Source organism: Prinia subflava, chromosome 20 (assembly GCF_021018805.1).
Source record: "Prinia subflava isolate CZ2003 ecotype Zambia chromosome 20, Cam_Psub_1.2, whole genome shotgun sequence".
Lineage (NCBI taxonomy): Eukaryota > Metazoa > Chordata > Aves > Passeriformes > Cisticolidae > Prinia > Prinia subflava.
The window spans coordinates 438,691-462,564 of record NC_086266.1 but is presented as its reverse complement, the minus strand read 5'-3'; the positions used below and the strand labels follow the sequence as shown (position 1 = coordinate 462,564).

Sequence of the window (23,874 nt, the reverse complement as noted above, 5' to 3'; positions counted from 1 at the left end):
TTTTTTAAGCATTAAACATGAACAAGCTGAAGAGTTAGAGACAGATAACTACCACAACCAATTACAGAACAAGATTAATTATTAGATGCCATTTATGCACAGCAGCTAGAGCTGCACTAACCTCCTTCCTCTTCTGTAGTAACAGTTCCAGCCTATCATTAGCTCGTTTCCCAATTATTTTATTTCGTTCTGCTTCATACTGCCGCTGTGTGTTGTCCATGTTAATACTTAGATTTAATGCCACGTTCACTAAAGCAGTCATCAGTTTCATGGCTACAAAAATAAGTGAAAAGAATTAGGATTATTTAAAAAGGTTACTTGATCTAAGAAAACTTAGAAGAAAAATATTGACACCTCTTCCTGTCAACCCTTTCTGCATCTGTGAAAATATATTCACTGTAAAATTTTTGATATACAAACTTACGCAATGTTGTACCAAGCACTGAATGATTATTTGTGAAGATAATAGATACAATATTGCTATTCTGTTCTTTTTTGTCACTTCTTTAATGCTGTATTTTTATTATATTATTGTTATTGTTGAATTGAGATAGGGGATCTGCTTCCTCCCAGAAATGAAGGCAGAATGTAAGATTTACAAACATAGTTCAAGAAATACTAAAAGAATTCTGTTATCGGAGTCAGTTAGACTGATACCATTCAGTCTTAAATATACAAAAAGTTTCTTTCTTCAAAAGGAAATGCCTTAGACAACCAACGCCACCATATCACACCAGTCTTTTTCCTTCAATTTAATTTTAACAAGGTGCAGGTTTTTCCAAGATTCATTTATTAGCAGAAGCAGAGAAAAGCACAGGTTCGACTGCATTTTGAGATTAAAAGACACCTGCACCCTTATTTATGACCAAAGATAAAAATTAAATAGCAGACAGCTAGCAAAGAATGCTTTCAAATTGAGCTGTTTCTCAGTAACAAAAATCTAACACACACAGCTGTCCCAAAGCAGGGTGCATTTGCTGAAAACCGTAGCACACAATGAAACACAAGCTGGATGCTGAATATCGAGAGGTTTACCCAGAGCAATCCTGCCCTGTGGAACAGGGGCATCACCTGTGAGCAGCACCCAGCCCCACGGGAGAGGTTTACCCAGAGCGATCCCGCCCTGTGGAACAGGGGCATCACCTGTGAGCAGCACCCAGCCCCACGGGAGAGGTTTACCCAGAGCGATCCCGCCCTGTGGAACTCACACGGGCATCACCTGTGAGCAGCACCCAGCCCCACGGGAGAGGTTTACCCAGAGCGATCCCGCCCTGTGGAACTCGGGCATCACCTGTGAGCAGCACCCAGCCCCATGGCACTGACCTGCCCGCGGCACTGACCTGACCTGCCCACGGCACTGACCTGCCCACGGCACTGACCTGCCCCACGGCACTGACCTGCCCCACGGCACTCACCTGCCAGCGTGCTGGTGTGGCGGAAGGCCCTGACCTGCGAGTCCGAGAGCCCCGTGAGCAGCGAGATCACCGTGTCCATCATGTACTCGTCGTAGATGATGCTGTACTGGCACTGCCGCACCAGCACCCCGATGAACTCACAGAAACTCGACTTGAACTTCTTCCACTGCGGGCCAGCCATCGTCAGCGGGTAATCTCCACTGTCCTGTTGGAACACAGAAAGGAAACAGGAAACTCTTTCAAACATCTTAAAAGTTATTCCATTCAATCAAGATTAAGAGATGGGTACAACTTTAAGGGAAAATCTCAGAGGCTTTAAAAATGATACATCAGAAGAATATGATTCCATAAACACGAATACACTTTGCAGCTGAGGCTTGTTATAACACACAGACAACATTCTAACTACTAGTTTCTCTTTTCTGTTTGATGCAAAAAAAAAAAAAAAAAGAAAAAAATCATTTGCCTTTCAAATCTACTTTGTCACACTAGAATCATCACATGAACAGTTAGGTGACAAGTTTAGAAACAGTTGGGACCATAATGAAGTTTACAGGGAAATGCTTACATATCAGACTGAAACTTCTTGAAGTCATAAAATTACCTACTACAACACCTTGAATAAGTTGCACACGTGCAGAGCTTTACTTCCTACTCCTGTAAGTTCAGTGAAATAACAGTTTAACATTTTCATTCATAAAAGTCCTGTAATTTTTGTAACTCCTTATTCTTGAAATAAAAGCCTAACAATGTGATCCAGCACGATTAGGACACATAAAAAGAAAATAAAAATAAATACATAATCAGCACTTCATTAAATTACCTCATCAAATTCTTCAGTCATTTTTCGGATTATTTCAGAATTCTGCATATGTCGGAACATCTCTGCTGTAACAACTCCTACAATTTAGATATTAGGTCATTAGCTCTGTTAATATGAAACTGTAGATAGCAGATGACATGCCTCCTGCTACAATGTCAAAATAACCCATTTTCACCTAATCTACTGATTACACATCTATAGTTTTAATAAATTTCACTTTTTTTCTACTAGCATTCATGTATAACAAGTACTTAGCACCATTTACTTATGCGGGGTAAATGGTGATTTATATTATATATATATATATATATATATATTTATTTCTTCTTCAGAAGTGTGTTTGTGTGCATGTACACACACATCTCGAATTTGCTCATTCACTCCTATTCAGAAGCCCAAGATCCTTGTGCCAGAGCTCTGTACCAGTGAGCATTACACCATCTGAGGTGACCTTTTGGGACTCAAGATTCTAAATGGTGCAAGGCAATTCTGAACAGCTGAATTGGTGCTTATTATCTTCTGCACTGTAATAAACAGAGTGCTTTCATGCAATTTCTATTTGTCTTGGCCTCAGATTGCTAGACCTCCCAAAGTTTACTGCAAAAGTCATTACAAGGATCATCACAGAAAGCATTAAAAGATTCTGCAGCTTTATCTTGTAACAAAAATCGAAAGGTCACTACTCTCGAAAGCACAGATAAACTCTGAGGAACACAGTCAGCTTTCTGGAGATTTACACATGTGGAAAGTTTATCAGGACAGAGAAACACTTGAGCAGAACAAATGACATCCAGTCCTCCTCTATCAAGTATAGTGGTATCAGGGCATCAACACTGCAAGGCAAGTTACCTTCTCCTCAAAAGGAGCTGAGAGGTAAAAGAATGGAGGACATGGACATGAGGAAAGAAAAAATGAGAAAATAAAGAAAAATATATATGGAAACAGAACCTTACTGCAGACAGGCTACCATGAAGTTGTCCATGCTATCTTTTGAAACAAGCATGTCTACAAAACGTATGAAGCAATCTTAATCTGATAAAAACCAGGTACATCCACATTAGAATTCCTAGACTTGAACAAGCTGAACCATCTGTGATAGCAAGGATGATTTTCCGAAATAATAGCAGGAACAGAGGAAGAGGAAGCACATGTTAAGTACCAGTACAGACTTCTATCTGCTGTAAATACAAAAGGCTTAATCAAGACTTTAAACTACAGTGTACAACTTCCAAACCTCCTGCTCCCACCTTCAGAAATACTCGTTTAACTCCAAGAACCTGATAATGTAAACATGAAGCATTCTTACAGCCTCAGCAGTATGAAAGCAAAGAGTGAGAATCATGCTATCCCATTGCTTAAATGCATGAGTAACCATTTCAGTACCTTACCTTTGCAGCCTGAACACTGAATAAAGAAGTTAATGAGATCAAGAAGTGCTATATCTCGGTCATGTTTGTATGACTCTATCCAGTCATCCACTACAGACTGAAAGAAAACAAAAAGGCACTGCTCAGTCTTCATAAAATGAAGACACTGTTACCTAAATGCTTTAGAATAGAATACAAATTAAAATAAAATAGTTAACTTAAAACTATTACCAAACTTTTTCCAGATAAGCAAACACTGAGGGCCATGGAGAAAACTTTGTACTCTGAATGCTGAAATGGACTTTAGTTTAAAAATAATTTGAGGATTTTTTCTTCCTAATTTTTAAAAATTGACAAAGATTCAGGTATCAATTGCCCAATTCAACAGAATTCACCCAATTCAAAATGGCAAAGGTCCGTTTTGCCCCTGGAAAGCAAAATACTTTGACTGTGTATCATTTTAAATAGTTAAAAAGTCATGAAGATGCAATTACTGATAACTGACTGAACAAGTTGCACACAGAGCAACAGTTAGAGAAGTACTGTTTTTCCATCTGCTTTGAAATGGAACAAAATAAATGATGGGAGAATCAGAATTTCTCTGTGCAAATACATCCAAGTAATTTGTTCTTGTTCCCAGCTGCAAACCCTGAGAGGACTGCACAGCAGCCCAGCTTCCTGCACAGGTACTCCAGGAGCTGCAAACTCTGGATTTCCAGTCCCTGAGACAGTCTTTCCTCCTCACTGCCAGAGCCACATGAGTGAGTCAGCAGGAAAGCTCCATGGCTGACACCTATTACACTTTAACCCTGTCTCCACTGGGAGACTCACAGACAAGCAAATACTTTAGTGACTTACCTAATTTAAAAAATCAACAAAACCAGTGATGTATTGGTTAACAGTCTGACTTCAGTCCTGTTAATTATTGCAGCAGGGAGAGTGCCTAATGTAGATACTGAAGGGGTTAAATTTCCCCTAAGGTGACTTGGCCAGAGTATATTGCTACACTGTAATTGGAATTTGGGTCAGGAAACTTAAAGAGGAGCCTGTAACTTGTAGCTAATGACATTACTTTGGATGAGAGAAGCAACTATTTATTTTCAGACAATCCAAGCTCTGGATGCATGTAAAAACTACAGATTCTTGTTAAGTTCTATGACAACAATAAATCTAAAACCACATTTGTATTTAGTTACCACCACACAAAAAGGACTTTAAAGTTATACAATCTAAAATAATCTTTCTTCATTCAGGATACTAAAAACTTACTTTGAATTGTAGTATGAATTTATTCAATTTGTATGTGATTACTCGTGAATAACATTTCGAAATGAAAAATCAGCTCATTCGAATTTAAACATAAACAAAGCAAAACTACTTTATTTTGATTCTAATATACATGTAAAAACAACAAATTGAAGGGAAAAGTTACTTTAAACTCCATTGGATCAAATTGCATGTAGAAGCAAATATTGTTATATTTAAGCTGTATCTACATCCAAGCCACAGAGCCATCCCAGGCCTTACCTGCATAGCACTCTTGCCCATTTTAACTACTTCAAAGAGCATCATGTTTTCCACACCATTCTGTTGGTGATGTCCATTCATCCGATTCGGACCACCAGGTTTCCCTCCTCCGTTTCCACTTTTTCCCTTCTCTGCTGGTCCTTTTTTTCCTTTTTTACAGGTCTGCAATTACATATACAAGAGGTTTTACTTAATTATTATCAAGTATTAAAAAAAAATTCACTATCCATACCATGACAAATAGGGACAAGGCCTTTGGTTTTCAGCAACCATATCTTTTAATGTTTTATATGTATCTGTGTCTATATATAAATAAATAAAAATTCAGAGGTTGAGAACAGCAGATCCTGAGCGACACGAAGACCAGCCAGAACTCTACAGGGTCCTCCTTCCCTCATTTAACATCTTTTAGCAACTAAAAATGCGATTAGTGATAGCGTATAACACAGATCTTTCTCATGTTTAAACTGTAAAACAGATTATACATATTTCCTTTACAACAGCTAAGGCGATTCCCTTAACACATCACGAAGTCTCCTCTGCAATTCATTAACCTTTTGTTTTTTCATTTGAATCTACGTTGGCAAGCAGGGGCTGAGGGAGAGCAGACACATCTTCGTGTCTGACTTCCCAAACCAAGCATGGCTTGGAGGGAGAAGCCGGACAAGCCCGCAGCACACGAGGCTGTGCCAGTCTGTACCCCAGGCTCCATCCAGGCAGGGGCTGTGCCCTGGCCCGGGGTGTCCCGCGGGGTCACAGCCAGGCCAGCACACGGCACGGAGGGGCCACCGTGGCCTGTGGGGGCTGCCAGGGGCACTCGGGGAGGACAAACTGCCCGAGGAGGGAGAGAAGGGATGGATGGAAGTGGGTTTAGACCCCCAACTCCACTGCGGTCACCTCCTGTCTGCAACCCCGTAAACAAAACCCTTTTAACTGAATTATTGTTCTGGTCACTTTTCAAACTAAAAGACACAGAATACACAGCAAATTTAGGTATAGGATGGAAAATACGCCAAGAGACCGATCAAATCAAAGCTCATCCTTTCCTCCCCTACCTCCCTTGTGCCTTCAGAGCACTAAGAAAATATCACAGAAACAGTCAAGATGAAGCATTTCCACCCAAATACAGATATGAATTCCCTTCACAGAACACTTGCAATTTCGGAAAAAATTCCTCCTTACTCATTCAACTTCAAAGCAAGTGCTAAACTCTTCAATTCATAACAGAAGAAATGTTTCAGTATCCCTAAAGACTGAACATACTTTGCCTTTGCCTTGTTTTTGGTTTTTTCCTTCGATATCCTCGAAGTCTGTATCAGAAGAGAAGTGTGTTTCAGACTCCCTGCAAGGATAAAAAGAGAAAGCATTCACACATTTCATCAGAAACATTCTTAAATGTACTATATAAAGTCCCAGTATGCTGTCAGTCCAGCAGCAGCAGCGAAACTTTTCCCAGGCCAGGTGCTGAGGAACAGAGCCCATCCCCACACTCACAGCCTCACCTGTTCCTCCACACCTGTGAAGGAACCGTACAGGAAAAGGAAAAGATTTGAGGGTAGGTAGAAAACAGCAGCAGGCTGGGAACCATGTCTTCAACATGTGACAAGCATGACAACTTCTCAAAAAGCAAAGAGCTTTAAATATTGGCCACAAATACTTAAACAAAATGAGATGGAGAAAAAACCCAACAGCAAAAAGAAAAAACCCCAAAAGCATCACTTTCCCTGACAACCAAAGTGTCTCAACAGATTTCTTCATGCTGTTAGAAACTTAGACAATAATTAAGAGGTTTGCACTTATGTTGGAAGGTACAGAAAAGAAGTTTAGGTCAGGTTTCCTCATCAAAAAAGGTAAGCTGTAGCTCTGTTTAGGCTTATAAGGTAAAAAAACATACTAAATACACCAACTCCTTTGTTTGATCTCCTACACATTGAAATACGCTGCATTGATACACAAATCCTTGATTGGCAGCACTGATAGGAAGGTGTGTAGAGTACAAAACCAGTGTGTAGAGTACAGAGTACAAAACCATTATAAACAGTTGTAAAAACATTATTTAATTTTAAGCTGTCTTCCAATTTATTTCCAATCTTTATTTCTCACTGAAAAGAAAAAATAAACTCACACAAATAAACTCATTGATACAAAACTGCACCTTTGCATCTTTTTAGACCTCATAATGAGGTTAATCCATTTCAACAGTCTGGAGAAATGTATTCATGCCAATCCCTTGACAATAAAAGGGAATGAACTGGATTCCTTTGGTCTGCTTAAAATAATTACTTTACTTCTCTATCCAAAATTGTAATTTGTACCTAATTCTCAATCTTGGAAACTCAAATGTCTGTTTCTTAAAAATTGTGGGAAGACAAAAGGCTTAGTAAAATTATGTCAGAAACACCAAGGAACTGAAGCCTGAAGGAAGCCATTTCTTTGGCTTTAACGAAAGCATTTGGCATTACATATTTTAAATATTTAGTGACTCCTCCCCATTAAGGGCATATATTTCAACTACTTGATTTAAAATCAGATTTTTAAAAAAATTTTTGTAACTCATTAAAGTTTGCGATGAATTAATACTCAAGAAAAATTAAAACTTGAGTTTTAATTAAAACCTTTATCAACATCTCAACAGAAAAAAAATATAAACCACTATATTTTATTATGTTTCCTTGTTTCCAAGAGAAAGTACACCATCACACACAAAAAAGACAGTACATTTACAAACAGAACTACAAATTTTGAAAGCACTTACTGAAGGAGAGTAAAATCAGTTGGTATTTCTGGAGCTGCTATCATTTCTTTATCATCTTCTGGAACACCAATGTATTAGAAAGATATTCAAAAAGCTGTCTGAAGTGTAAGCTTACTTTTCTTTCTTCCTTTGTAGCAGACAACTTCTAGAATAAAATAAATCAAAAAATACAGTGAAAATTATTCCACATATGTAAGGATAAAAGAGTTGGAAACACAGAAGACGTAGATCACACTATCCTGTGTTTCCAACCAAGCTTTCTCCTGTTTAAAGATTCTGAGTCCTCTCACGATCCTACTGCAAAGTGACTCCACAAATGTGAAAGCATCGCAGTAAAATCATAATACAGAAACACTGTAAAAAACCCTAACCAAACAAAATGTAACAACAAAAGCCCACAAATGAACAAACTCAAAACAAACCCCAAAGAAACAAACAAAAAACCACCCCAAACCCACCACTCACATTCTGTGAATAGGATGAGCTCATGGGATGGTTTCCATCAACACCTCTAAGTAGCAGAGCCCAGAACTGACACCACCAGGGTAATTCTAGTTGACCAAACAAAAACTAGATTTGATGTTGAACTTGAAGCACAATGTGTGTACATTTCAGGATACTATATATGGCAACTTTGTATCTCCAATTTGCCAACTTCCATGTCATTTTCCATAAATATGAGCTCTTACAACAATTTCTTATAACCAGCTGCTCCACAGCCCCATGTTTTCCAGAGCTGATAAACCAGACGTACAAGAGGTTTAACATTTGAAGCATCTGTCAAGACTCTTAGGAGTATCAGGGAAGATAATACTATCCACAAAGTATAAAGGAGAACATTGGAAACACAATTGTTTTAGGAAGAAAACTAAAGATTGTGAAATACTTGTTTTAAACTTCATTATAATAATGTTCATGACAATAAATTTAGGTTTTTCTCTATTTTTCCTCTTTTTAAGGGGAAAAAAAAATCTCCTGGATACTTCAAAAGAAGTTTTAGCCATCCAGGCTGAAGTTTTCTATGTCACTTGGTTCCCCAGGCTAACTTGTACACAGTGAAATTAAGAAAGCATGATGTTCAGGTAAAGACAGAATACCAAGGAGGAAAATACCCTCAGAGTCAGTCTGCTGACTCTACAGCTTCCTGGAGCGATCAGGTATTTGAGGGAAAGATTTGATTTTGGCATGCTAAGCACATGTTCCTCAAAGTCTGGTAGCTCCGCTCCAGACACTGCATTTCAACGAGCATGTGGCAGAGGCTGGACAGGTTTTCTCCTGCAAGTGCTTATTCCGAATGCTAGGGGCCACTGTAGCTTCCAGGATTCAGAGATGAGAGAAACCATAAATCCTGTACCTATCACGCTCTCTTTCTTCACATTTTACGTAATTACACTGAAGCAGAGAACCACAGTGGAAATAAACAGTGGCAAAGAAAAGGAGGTTCAGATGATCAATCTCAAGACAGTCTGCAACTACTAAAGCATGTTCCATCCAAAACATGGCAGAAGATAAAAAGCTTCCAGAGAAACCCTGCTGCAGGATGGCAGCACCCTCTGCCACTGCCTCCCTCCCTCTCCAAAGGCACCTCATGGGCACAGACCAACGCCCACAGCAACCCCTGCCCAGCCATTCACCTCTGCAGGCTCTGCCAATTCAGTACCACCCAATTAAAGTCCCCACTAAAATGGGCAAAGTACAACAAGTACTCTTCCCCCAGATTCCCGAGTTAAAGTGGTTCAGCAGCAGATATCCAGAGTCAAGGCACAGAAACACAAGACTGCACAGCCACCAGCAGGGGAGGGAAGGGCAAAATTCCCTGCTTTGGTGGCAAGGTGCTATTATACCAGAACCTAATATACCAGAAAGCTCTACACTTTTGAATGGTTTTAATGTATTTTGTATTTATTTATCTCTTAAATTTTTCTTTGATTTCAGTCAGCAACTCAAACTTGGGGAAAAAGGAAACACTTGAATGCCTTGGTCATCAGTCTGCTCAGACAGTCAACTGCTCAGATGACAGGGAGGGGGAACAGAAAAAAGAAAAATGAAGAAGAAAGATAAACATCTACACAAGTTTTTTTTGAGGCATGCTTGTGATTCAGTGCCAGCGCAAAGCAGAGATGCAAACTTCAAAAACCACACCACCTAGTATTCAAGTTCTACCTGTCTACCAATGTGTTGGTATTTGATTCGTTCTAGTTTACATTTTCCAATGTTAAGAGGAAAGGAGACATCTACTAAAGTGACAATCAGGATCCTTACATGCAAATTGGCTCCTTATAGGAAACCCAAACATACTATCCTACCAAATTTTGCAAAAATCTCCATAAATTCTTATAATCATAGAAATTAAAAGAAAAAAATCCAAAACTGTGAAAAAGAAGGGGTAAATTATTAGAGTACTTGTTCTCTACATCAAACAAGCCAAAGAAATCACTAACAAAAGCTGTCTGCCATTTACACCAACTTGGACTTCTTGTCAGAACTGTTCATCTTAGCACAGCCCACCAAACACGAGAGAAAACGGCATTTATCAGAATCACCTCCAGAACAGAACACCATATCAAGTTCTTGCTTGATGCTGAAGTGTTAAACTACTTAGATTCATATTTGTTGTTTTTCTTGAAGGTAGAACAAACTTAGCCCTTGTGAGTGCAACTATATACTGGTATTCTGGAGAATAGAAGCTAGAGATGAACACCCAGCAGCAGTGTACAAAGGAGGAGTGTAAGGAATCTCAGGCGTCAAGCTCAAGTTCCAGCAAGACCAAAAAGCCCCTCGCGTTTGTCCTATAAAAAATAATTTTACAAGACTCACACACATCCAGAGTAAAGGTCTTCTGATGTTCAGCCAGCAGGGTCAACCCAGCCCAGTGAGCCCTCTCTGGCAGTGGCCAGGGGGAGCTGCCCAAGGAAGAACACTATTTCCTTTATAGCAAAGTTTCCTCGAGCAAGTTCCTGGCATCCAGAAATAATCCATGGATTTTGCTAGCCAGAGAGGTTGTCCCTATACTTCACAACACCTTACTTTTTCTGTTAATACTTCCAAATAGTTTTTCAACTCAGTACTCAGTGGAGGGTCTCCCATCCAAGAACTCCCACAGGCAAATTCCATACTATGAAAAGATGTATTCTTTGCCTTGAATTTATCATTTTCCAACTTTATGTCTTGTTCTCTTGTTTTGGTATGGGAGAAGAGTGACACTGGTCATTCCCCAAGATTCTTCATCTCATTAAACACCACCTGGAAATTCAAGACAACCGCCAGCCACGTCTTCCTCACGCCCATACTGCATGACTCATCCAAAGCATGTGGTTCGGGAAGTCAATACGAAAGGATGCTTATGTAGATGATTTTCCTACCAAAACTTTTTAAGTATAGCAAGTTCATATATCACAGTGAAATCTGAAAAGAAAGAAGATAAATTCTTGCAGATGTCATTCCAAACAGTGCAGATCTACATTATCTATTAAATGTGTTCTAATAAACAGATTCTTTTCAGAACTCTAGGAAATTAACTCTAAACTAAACTGTATAATAAAAATCAGCTCTTGAGTTTCTTTTTTGGCACATTCACAGAATTCAAACTTTAAGTGTCCCAAGCAGATACTGAAATCCCTCAAGCCTGTGAAAACCTTAAAAGGCTTTCAACTTTGTGAAATCATAATTAAATTATTAACTATAAAAAGAAAATGTATCCTGCTGAAGGATCACAAGGTGGAGCTCTAGCCTAAAGCTAACTGAAGAAATTCCAAAAGACAGGTCATCCAGAGGTTGACCTAGTTATTTCTCTGCAATAAACTTTATAACAAATTGCCAAAATTGCAACAATATAGTAGTGCATATCCTTTAGATTTGTATTTAGATTAAGACACCAGAGGATTTCTTCATCTTTTGTGAAATAAAGGCAGATTCATGTTTTTTTCCAATGACTCTTACAAAGACAGAAATGCATACATCTGCTGTAGTATAACTAGTCTCAGTGTTTAGCTTTCAAAACAAGCAGAAGAATTTTAAAAAAACATTATAACAGCAGAAATAATGTATCCCTTTATTTATCCCTTGCTATTTAAAACTTTGCTAACAAAACATTAATGAACTAAAAAACCCACTGGAACAAGAGGGGCAGTCCAGCAACAGCAATCATACACAATGCTTGTAAGTGTACATGTAGGAGGGGTTTCTGCTTAAAAGAATTTGACTGTTAAAAGCAAGAGGCAAGCACGGAACACTATCAAGACTCCAAAAGCATATTCATTGAAAAACAGATTTAAATCTTAAAGGCTATTCATCCCTACTACACGAATGTTTAGGTCTGGTTGTGATTACCTCAGATACCTTGGGCAGCTGTTCACTCTGGCAGGAGCTGGCAGAACCCACAGCACAGCTCACACAGTGACACCAACGCTGAGGGCTGCCTGTCCCCCCGCAACGCCTCGTACAGGCACAGATAAACTAATGCAATTCAGAATAGTCCTAATTATACCTGCATTCACACCACTATAGACAGACAAAAGCAGTCCCAAACGTCTGTGCTTTGTACACCTGTGTAAATGCAGCAACTCCAGGGTTATTGATTAAGCTCACTGCGAGGTTTCTGGTAGATGGGTTTTGGTTGGGCTGTTTATTTTGGTTCCTGTTGGATCCTTGGCATCTATCACCTCAAAGTTTTATAATGTACATCAGTAAAACAGTTATCTTTTTTTGAAGGCAGAGATGCAAAGTTAAAAAAATGGCTGCAAAGCCAGGACAAAGATTTGGGTCATGCAGAATAGGCTGTTCAGAGATGTGTTTGTTTTTTCCCTGTAATCCAACTTATCACCTGTAAAATCAAGGACCTCACCTAATTCAGAAAATTAGAACTTCTCAAACTGTGATGTTGAAGAGTATGGCTGAAGTTCATCTCTGAATTATTTACCTATCCATGAATGAGAGATGTCGACGCTTCAGGACCAATTATGCAGCAGCAACAGTTCAAATGCTAGTCAGATAAAACTTAAATAAAGGATCGGAAATATGTGCAGTATTTTCCCTTAACTATTTTAGAAGAGAAAGGCAGTATCAGCTGTATTATACCTCTCACCCCTTTTTCTGATAAACTACAATGTGCCTAACCTATTGTTTGATAAAATAAGGTTTGGTTATTCAGGAGGAAAATAAAAGAAAAAAAACACCACCAACAACAAAAAAAGCAAACAAACTAACAAACCAAAGAAACAAACAACAGCAACAACAAAACCCCACAACAACCCAAAACTATACAGATCTGCTTCTTCATACTCCTTTAGCTTTTATCTCTGTAAGTGGACTTTTAAGCAAGATTTTGAGCAAGCGCATGACATTCCCTACAGACCTCAGAGTGTTATTTCCACCAATACTATACAACCTAATATTTCAGCTGCCAACAAGCTTTAAAGCAATTCTGCAATTTGAGTAAAATACAGAAAATACTTCAAGCATAATTCTGTAATCTAATTGTACTTTAATAATAATTATAACCGTATCAGCAGTTTTGATCATGTTATTAAAACAGTGCAATCAAGACTAAACAAAACAATAATGCAATTAATACCTTTATGTGTGTGGTTATTTTTGTGCTGTTTGCTTAGCAAATGAGATTTGTAATTCTTTTACAGAAAGACCTGAACCACAGACCATCAATCTACATTCTCCCTTGCTTACCACGAGACACAGTTAATATACACAGGACCAGTCCACCGTGCCAAAGCCACTGAACAGTTAACATGCCAACAAAGAACCTAAATCAATGAATTCACACAGCTCTTTTCAGTCTCTTTCTTCACATTTTTTTCCCTAAACTTCCAGAGGTTACACTCCCTCCATACCACCTGGGACCATACATCTCCCCATCTTCCAAAATGTTAAAAAAGCCATGTTATGACAGTTGTTGATTTAATGTCATCACTACCATTTTTTCTCCTGGCTTCCTCTTTATTCATTTCTTATAACATTTGCTCTTTAGTTCATACAACAAATCTGCGAATAAGTGGGAAAGAACCATCTCAGAGCATGCTTTTCCAACACCGTGGGCTGTTACTGAAAGCAGTAAGTTTCCTCTCCTCTCTCTAAACACACAGAAAGCTGCTGCTCCTTCTGGCGCTCAGGCAAACCAGCAGCAAGCAAATTATAAACCCAAGGTCCCTGGTTCCCCCACGATTAGCCCTCCATGGGCTCAGCCAGCTGAACAAACTCCTCCTGCAGCCACAGCAGTCCCTGCGTGCAGCCGGACTCCACCTTCACAGCCAGGCCAACGAGGAGCCGTGCCGCGGCCAGAGCATCCCCACCAGCGGCAGAGCTCCACCAAAACGCACCAGCTCCTGTCCCAGCGAGCCAAACTGGAGGCCTCGCAGCGTTCCTGCCGGGATTCCTGCCCTTCTCTCCAGAGGAGCCACTGCCAAAAGCCGGCAGCTCTGTGGGGTAAGCAGGCACCAAGACCCCCATCGCCCACCGGCTCCCACTCACACCGGCCAGGCAGGAGCAGCCCTGCAGACGAGCCCCCGGGACACACACATCGCCTGACAGAGTTCAGAGCCCTTCTGTCTCTCAATCCACCCGGCCCTGCCCGGTGTCAGCCGTCTCCTGGACACATCCCCTCCGTTTCCATCACGCAGCAGACACACACACACCGCCGGCAGCCGCAGCAGGACCCGAGCGCCCGCCGGGAAACACGGCCCGGGGTAATGCACCCACTGGTCAACACTAAGGAAAATTTGTTTTCACGCTTTAATGCTGTGAAAGCAAAATCTCAAACAGGCTTTATTGAGGGGGGAGAAGGAAGAATGAAAGAAAAAACAAATTTAAATGGTATATGAAAGAATCAGGGTGAAACTCGAAGTGAAGGTTGAGACAACTCCAATTTTAGAGACTTGAAAAGTGAATAATATACAAGGACCTTTGTATCACACTAATAAGTCTGCCAATCTCAACTACACCCACCAAATAATCCTCCTCTCATTAAAAGTACTTTCTGATTTTTGCTGATTTTATTAAATACATGAAACAACTATTACAGAAGGAGAAGAGTTTGCCATAGTGAGTGCTTCACAGTCAAAGGACTGCTTATTAGAGAACCATTAATAACATCAATACCTTTAATAGAGTTAAATGCTATTTTGAAACATAAGTACATAAAACATAAAACCTATGAGGTTTTTATAGTGGCAACTAGTAATTTACACTGTCCAGTACAATGTGGCTTTAAAACACTCAATACATGCATTACAGTATCTGAAAGATTATTGAACTATACAATAAATGCAACTATTATGCCTATTAAAGGTGAAAATACCCATGTTGCTCTCTAATGATCCCGCCCAACAATATTCTCAAGCTTTGCTAAAATGCACCCGAAGTTCCCATATATCTCTAAAATGGTTTGGGTTTGGTTGTCTTAAAAAACGCAAAGGTAAGATAACAAAAGTAGAAGTTACACCTCATTGTGTTTTTCACATCTTTCCTTGCCAAAGAAGAGATTGCTTCCAGATGTTGTAGTCTGACTGTGTGGAAAATGAGGCTCTTAGGAAGAATAAAAGCCAAGTCAGATAACAACCAAGACTTTAAAAAAATAAATAAATGGGGGAAAAAAGTGGGGAAAAAAGCCACATATGCCTACTAAAGTCAAAGAAGGAGTACTGGTTCATTTATGATACTAGGCAAGCACACCCTCCAGCTGCCTAAATGCCGTAAATTTCCAAACTAAACTACAGAATACAATAATATGCCTCTTGACATAATGATTTTTCAAAAATGTACTTTGCACATCACCTCAAAAATCTTTGCTCTTGGAAAAGCTAGGGATGAAGATAAGCATAGTCCACAGCAAGCAGGTTACCTGCTCCACAGCAAATCCTTGAGCAGAATTAGCATTGTTCAAATGCACAGCCAACAGCAATGAATTATTTCAGTGCACATGGTGGAGGCAGGGTTTTCCAACTGACAAGGTATCCCCCATCCAGCAAGTTCTATTTTTTGTTCTGCCACTGATCAGTGTGAGCCTGCAAGCTGCCTCACTTTAGTGGAGCCCACTGCTTCCCCTCCTACCATACAGACCTTCCCCTTGGAAAAGTCTGGGTCACTGGGGGTTTGTGCCCAAAACTTTGGGCATTTTTAAGAACGACTGCATTTGATTACAAATTCTGGAGGAGGGACTATACAAGTGCACACTGCATTGGCTTCAGCTGCTATTCTAAGATACAGTCAGTATCAGACCACTGAAGAGAGGAAGGTAAAATCTCTCCAGCACATCTCCAGTCAGCTTGTACTGGCCCGGGTCACAGCACGCTCTGGACTCCTCTGCAGAGCCCCCTGTGCTCCCCTGCATGGTGAACCCAAGGCAAGAAGAGACCCACTCTGCTCTGTGTTTGGTCAGCTGAGATTCACCAGTTTATTAGCTGAAGCTTCTCACTGTATGAAAATGTTTGAACTGGCTCCAGACAGTAACTAACAGAGACTAAATTCACCACAGAAATAAACAGAAAATATAGACACAAGCCAAATGCTGTTAGTGTTACCTGGACCTTTAAAATAATAATAATAAAAAAGGGGGGGCAGGCGGGGGGATGTGGAGGATACTTTATTTAATATCATCCTGCTGTCTTCTGCCAAACCAGCCCAGCTTTTTTTCTGCCATGCCTGGGCTACAGCGAGGCCATCACTGCTGGGACTGCCCTGCCTGTGCACCCACAGCCCCGCAGCAGCACGGCCAGCCCACTGAAGGGTGGCTCCGAGGACTGCCACCACCCTGCCACTCGTGTCCATCCCTCCCTGACTCTGTGAAAATCTGGCCACCAAAAGGAAAAGGAACATTTAAGAAAAAAAAGAAAAAAATATTGTGCCACATCCAAACCAAGCAGTATGACGACTAAAACCTGAGCCTTTCATAAGTGGATTATGGCTCTTTCAACAATCAACCAACATAATCATTCTTACAAATTGAAATTCAAGCAAACTACACACGTATGCAGAAGTTGGTTTTACTTCTAAAACAGAAGAAATAAAAATTGAAAATCTACTGATGACATTATGCAAGTATCGTAATTTGTAGTAAATATTTTATCTGAGCCATGTTCAATACAAGGAAAATATTAAAACTATAACTATCAGATTTACAAGCTCAGCAACACAGTAGAAGCTGTTGAGATAAGGTACTTACTTTCAGCCTTCTTCCTGTATTTTCTTTTTTTTTAAAAAAAAAAAGGAGCAGTAGTGCCAGATGTCTCTTAAACAAGCTCCATGTGCAGTGAATCCTGGCCCTCCCCCACGGCCAGAGAGGCGTTCTGGAGCAGGGTTACCCTGCAGCCCCTCACTGCCGGGGCGTGGGACTCAGCGTCCTTCCAGCCCCGGAGTGCAGGGTTACCCTGCAGCCCCACACTGCCGGGGTGTGGGACTCAGCGTCCTCCCAGCCCCGGGGTGCCCACCCTCACCCCACACAAGGCTCACCTCCTACCTAAATGATGCTTTCTTTTCTGCCAGCTGACACAAAAATGCCATCTTAGGCATAAGGAAAGAAATCCAGCTATTGTTTTTACCTGATGTCACACACAAAAAGAACATCCTTTTTTTAGCCATCACAGTTTACTAGCTCCTTCACTATAGGGCATACCGAAAACCATTTCTGCCTGCTAGAAGTTGGTAAGTATGCACAAAAGATAAAATAAGGTCACAGTGCGGTGTTGACTGAATTTACATCAGCTACAGCTTAACTTGTAGAGCAGTTTCATACTCATGATTTTGTGTGGCAAATTTGGGTCGTTACTGCTGACCAACCTTTTCTAGTCCTTTCCTAGGACTCAACAGGATGCTGTTGAGGGTGTGGGAAACTTTACTAGATTGATAATTACCATTCCACTGGAGAAAATAACAGAAAGAAACAAAAAACCACCAATCCAACTCAAAAAACCTAAAGAAACCATTTGGTATGCTCTGGTATACAGTCAGATCTATTAACAGCAACTCATCTGCAGTGACAATTAAAGCCAATATTCTGAACTTGCAAACAGAGAAGACTGAAGAGCTGACAAATCCCATCCTGCTGACTTTCATGGCATGGGAGGTAACCTCTCACAGAGGGATGGAAAAGTCACCTGCCACAGAGAAAGCCACCAGAGCACAACTAACAAATCTTTAATTGTCTAACAATTGCATGGAAAAATACTTTATTCAACATAGTTTCAGCTTTTAGTTTGTTATCTGAACTGTGTAATCTTGTGGTTTTCAGTTCATGATATTTGCCTTATCAGTTTGCCTCTAACCATTGAAACAAGAATGGCCAGAATGCAAGTGCTGTATCTCTCACCATGTCTTCCCCAACAACTGCTGCAGTTTTGCAATTAACTGCATTCCTGCTAGCAGGTTTCTCTGTTTTGTACCAAATACTTGCCCCCCACCTGCCCACGCTCAAACCGGGAACAGGTAACTCAGCAACTGAGAACACAGCATACTGTTACATGTGGAGTTTTTCAATTCTCACTCTCTGACATTTCTCAGTAAATTAGAATTACAGGTATTTTGAACAGGTGGACAGAAGAGGGACTATTTAAAATAGGGAACACCTCTTTCAGAGTGCTTTGGTCTTTCTAATCCATTTTATGCTGTGCACTGATGCAATGCTGAAATAAATCAATACATTTTCTCTAAATACATATTTGATTTTCAGATATAGAATTTCAATCTTGTTGAATCCCTCATATTAAGTTATTCAGTTCTCCTACATACCTACTCAAGAGCAGTGTTTCTTTGACTTAATTAGTTAGCTGTCAATTATATAATTATTTATTACTCCTGTGTTGAACTCAGCAGGCTCTGCTCTTACTCATGTCTAACAGATCTGGTTCTCCAATTACTTCTATGAGAAATCTGTAATCACCACTCAGGATTGTTACATCAAATCATAACACCTAATGGCAAATAGAAACTTTTTAACCAGGTAAATTTCTGCAATATCATTTACTACTTACACCAAGTTCACAGCTCCTGAAACCACGATTCACTTACAAAAAAAAATTTAATTACATGCAGTTTGTCATCACAGCGTTGGCAATACCTTATGGGAAAGGGGAAGAGATTTAAAATTAGGTAACTGGATTAGGATTCATGCATGTTTAAATATCTTTATACAGAAAATAACCTAGTATGCTTCAGTATCATCAAGTAGCAAATTTTCTCAAGTCATCATTTTAATGCCCTGGGCATCAATTTCAAAAGAACACTGGATGAACAATGAGCTTGTTCTACTATTACATTATAGTAACCTCTTTACATTACTAATGCAAACTGCCAACTTTGTGTTCTTACTCAAAAAGTCACTTACTGTTTAGGACTGCTCTGGCAATAAATCAGCAGTATAGAATTCTCTTGCTGTTGTACCACTAATCAGGATTACAAGTATAATATCTTGTTTCAACTCAAATGGAATTCCTATACAGGCATGCCAGTGGCAGTTAATGTCACCTGATAAAGTAGCTACATGATGTTTAGTTACAGTAACATAATGGTCCAACAGAAATGTATTTATCATCTTTCCTTTAGTTTGCCCACATTAACTAAATGTAATCACTTTTCATGTTTCAGAGTACGGTTTAATTGCTCATGTAACATGCATTAAAAACCTCTCATTGTTTTGGTCATGATCTGTTACACAACCATCAAAACACTGGTTACTGGTCAAACAACTAATCTGGAGAAGTAACTGTATAAACCTTATTGAAACACACTTAGCAGGTATGTCTGGAAGATTCGTCTTTCCAAGATTTTTCTTCCTCTATTTCAGCATCATTGACTGTTGCTTTACATGGACATCACGTTAAGAAGAGTTTATGTATTAAAATCACATTCTGTTTGGAGTAAGTTTCCTATTCCCCACAATGCACATGCCAGGGCCATTGATACATAGACCCGGATCCTCTGCGATTCCATCAGCTTGAAAGGCAAGACTAATACTCCATTCAGAGGATGCTTCCTTGGCATCTGACTGCCTGGGTCTTTAAACAACATAGAACAATTTCCAGCACAAGAAGAGGTAATATCATTCAATCTAATTGTTAGACAAGAACATTTTTATCCGAGTGTAAATCAGGTCTGGCGGTTGTTCAGCTTGACCTCCACTTGCTATAATCTTGCCCTAGGGTATGAAAATCCTAGATCATTAAATGCTACAAATTTAGTCTTGCAAGCAACCTAAAACGAACTTACAATCAGAGCCACAGTTTTCAACTGCTGTTAAGTGTTGCAGACAATAGTGGTAATAGATAACACAATGTCAAATTAAGCTTTTCTTTGGCAGATATTGGGTTTGGGTTTTTTTTTTAAGAAACAATTACTGTGTCTATCCTTAGTACATTATTTTATATTTCAGGATGTTTTTGAGATTAAGGGAAAGTAACTATCCTTTAAATTCAGAGATCAAGAGAAAAACAGTGTACTGTTTTTTAAAGTTTAGACAGAGAAATTTCAATTGGAAGTTTTTGAAGTTTTTCTGAGAAAAGATGGGTTAAGACAAAGCTGCCCACTTCTTTCAGTTATGAGAAACATTTTTAAATGCCAGCTTTCCTACAATTCTCTAGACAGTCAACAGACATTTTAGGAACTGCTACCAATTCATTACTGTGAAACAGATGCCTGCCAAAAAAATTAATTACAGAACATGAATTTTATTACTATGTGAATTAACTTAAGACTTCATACGCTAAGTGCAAAAACTCCTAGAACTGCAGCCCCTGGTGCAATCCACAGTACACACGAGAACAAGGCAGAAGGAAGAAGCCACCAGAAGGTGTGCACGCTCTCCTTGGAACTGAGCACTGCAAGACAGACCTGCCAGGCCACAAAGCAGTAAAATTCCTCTTGAGCAAGCCCAAGGTGCAGGGAAGGAACAAAGGTAAGAGCAGCAGCCCAGCAGAGAGGAAAGCAGACAGCAGCACCCAACCTTTAAAAAGGTCAGAGAAGAGGGATGACAGCCCCAAACAAGCAGCAATTAGCTCCTCCTGAACTTAACTTATATGGTAAGGAAAGGTCTAAAGACACAGCTGGAGTAGTTGAAAGCCTAAAGCATGAGAAAGCCACAGCTGTTCAACAGCAAGAGAAAATCACGGCACACAAACACCGTCTGAGAAATGAAAAAAAGCCTTTTGCAAGACCCAGAGATATCATTCAATTTACACAACTCTGCATAGGTCTCCAAGGCAATTAGCTCCAATTAACATCCATGTATATTAATAAAAATAAGAAAGCATAGCAAGTGTTAAAATGTTGGTATCAAATACTAGTACCGAGTTTAACCAATTAGTACTGAATTTACACACAGTAAACATACCAGCAGTGACAAGCTCTACATACGCCTTTTCCCTCTTGTGATACACAGAAATAGTAGTCCATCAAAACTGTTCTTCACACAGCTGTCTCGCAAACAAATGCCTAAAACTCTTTACACCTATTACACAATTAATGACATTATTCTGGCATTCTATGACTACAAAAGAATTCAATCCACAAAGGATACCTTACCCTTTTAGGCCTAACAGAATGTCCTCAGGATTCTCTGTACATGTACAAATACACGTATCTTCCTTCCAAGCAAAATAATTGCATAATGATTACAGACTACCATGATACATTCTGTAGCAAGGAAAATTTAAACATTCTTTACATTACAGCATTTCTGTATTACAGCCCAGCCTGTATATACACATTTGAGAATGGCAATCACAGTCCCCTAAAGCCCCCCAAAAGAACATTTAATGGAGAAAATTAAAGTTGTTTCGATTGATATGTTAAGCACTGCATAGTATAAATTGAGAATTTTAACAATATCAACAACCTGACTTCCCCAAGAATCAATACCCTTAATTTAAACAGAAGGAAAAACATCAGTTTGCAGAGAAAAAGACAATTGTCTACTATTATTTTCAGAAGCGGATTCCAAAATATTTTCATATCCTCCAATAACTCTGATGAACACAAAGTGCTCATCAAGCAATTCACTTTACATCATCAAGTATTTCACTTTACATACAAGGTACAACCTTGGAGCAACACATGCAGCAATTTCCAGCCCAAGAAATCTCCAAGTATTTGCCGGACTGCAGTATTTACAACTCTCAAGCACTGGCATGAAATTACACTATTAAATGTTTCTCCTTTAGCAAAACAATGCTCTTGTTCACAATGGCAGCTAATATTTGCAGGGGAGAGAAGACAAAGACGTGCCCTGGCTGCCTATTTAAACCACATCTCTCACCAATCAACACATCAGGGTACACGCACTATGACAATTCCCTATTCTGAAACTAAAAGATAAAATACAAGTTTTACTCCTTACCATTCCCAAAATCTACATTCAAATAACACCCTAGATAAATCTTATTTATTATTTACTAGTAAATTACATGATCTAAAACATCCATTTCCTGCACAGTAGAGTAACGTAAACTAAGTACGACCATACGGTGTGCTGGAACAAACAAAACCAAACAAATAAAAAATATTTAGACTGTCCAGGTAAAAATACCATTTGATGTTTTTCATATCACACAGCCTCTAATGTGCAATGACATACTACTTCTCAGCAGTTCTCATCTAGGCAGCATGATGGCAAAACCTAAACATTTTTATGTGATTTTTTTTGGTTTTCTGGAGCACACAAGGCTAACAGGAGAGTTGGACAGAGAGAAACAATTCCCCCCAACAAGCATCCACAGATTGATGACTACAAAGAAAGAAAGAACTTTTATCTTCCTCAGGAAAATGAAGAAAATGCATTTTGTATAGAAATTCAGTTTATAAAAATCTATCAACATGTCTGTCAGCAAGACTAAAAATTAGACAGAACTCATACTGGAACAATGAATACAGGAAAAACATCACATGGAAAACATCCACTGAAACTAAACAGACTGGAGAGAGATCTTTAACGAGGAACAAAAAAAAATCAGAGATGAGAAGGGAAACACTCTGTAGTGACCATGTTTAAATATTCGGCCCTAATGGCTCATAATCATATTCTGTAGGCAGCAGGATCAGAGGTGTGATGTTGCAAATGCAGTAAATCCCCAAGGAAACAACACGTCCTCAAGACGTTCTCTTGAAACTGCTTGTGGTTGATTGAAGCAGCAGTGCCAGGGATGCACACACAGGTAGCAATCCCCCCAATGCCCCCCAGTGCCAGGGAGAGAACAGAAGTGAACATCAAGGACACAAACACCAGGCCAGCACTGCTGCAGTGCTGTCGTCCCCAGTCACATTAAAGGAGGGATGCACAAGCATTTTGTCAGGAGTGGAGAGAAATTACTACTAAAAACCTTTGCTGAGCCACAATTGGCAATGTTCTGGTCTTGCACAGGAAATATTGATACTTGAGCATTTTTAATACAGAAAAAATCACTCATGAAGAGAAGCAATTTAAGAAAAATTGATAATATTATATTTTAATAATTTCCCGTCATGTGAAACAAACCTTCCACAAACTTTTGTAAGTGACACCAGACACGTTATCTGTGCTCCATTTAAACAGTTTGAAACCAGAAATAAAAATGAACACAGAAAGCCCAAAGAAACTGTAAACCTGGGATAAAAAGTATTCATCTTCCTGATCTTCCCTCAGCCATGTTATAGTAGACAATTTCTTTTGCTATGGCTGCTTCAGTGCTGACTATATTTTCACGTGGGGAGCAAGAAAAAAAGACATTGTAACAGATGATATCTAGTTCTTCAAAATCTTCTTGAATATTAGCATATAGACACCACTCACACTTCATCTCTATCTATCCATCCTGGTAGCACAGGCTCCTTTAAGATCTCTTACTGATCAGAAGAAAATCAAGAACCAGACATTCTCACAAAAATTTTAAGTCTCACTTTAGCCTGTGAGAACTGCTATGAACTCCTGGAAGGCTTCTGCAATTCCCAAATGAAAAACCCTACACGGGCATGGAGTATGGGCAGTCAGATTCCAAAGCCAGGCAGTAACTCAGC

General features: G+C 39.5%; 1 protein-coding gene across 5 annotated transcripts in view; it reads right to left on the bottom strand.

Annotated features, from left to right (window-relative positions):
* Positions 1-23,874, bottom strand: part of STAG2 (STAG2 cohesin complex component) — a 61,842-nt gene that overhangs the window by 24,300 nt on the left and 13,668 nt on the right. For all 5 annotated transcript variants that reach the window (XM_063416861.1, XM_063416858.1, XM_063416862.1 and 2 more), the window contains exons 2-8: positions 7,888-8,032; positions 6,396-6,474; positions 5,133-5,294; positions 3,627-3,723; positions 2,239-2,315; positions 1,416-1,620; positions 122-273 (exon numbers count right to left, since the gene is read on the bottom strand). In XM_063416861.1, coding sequence (XP_063272931.1) covers positions 122-273; positions 1,416-1,620; positions 2,239-2,315; positions 3,627-3,723; positions 5,133-5,294; positions 6,396-6,474; positions 7,888-7,931 — 816 coding nt within the window. In that variant the 5' untranslated portion in view covers positions 7,932-8,032. The remainder of the gene's footprint in view (positions 1-121; positions 274-1,415; positions 1,621-2,238; positions 2,316-3,626; positions 3,724-5,132; positions 5,295-6,395; positions 6,475-7,887; positions 8,033-23,874) is intronic.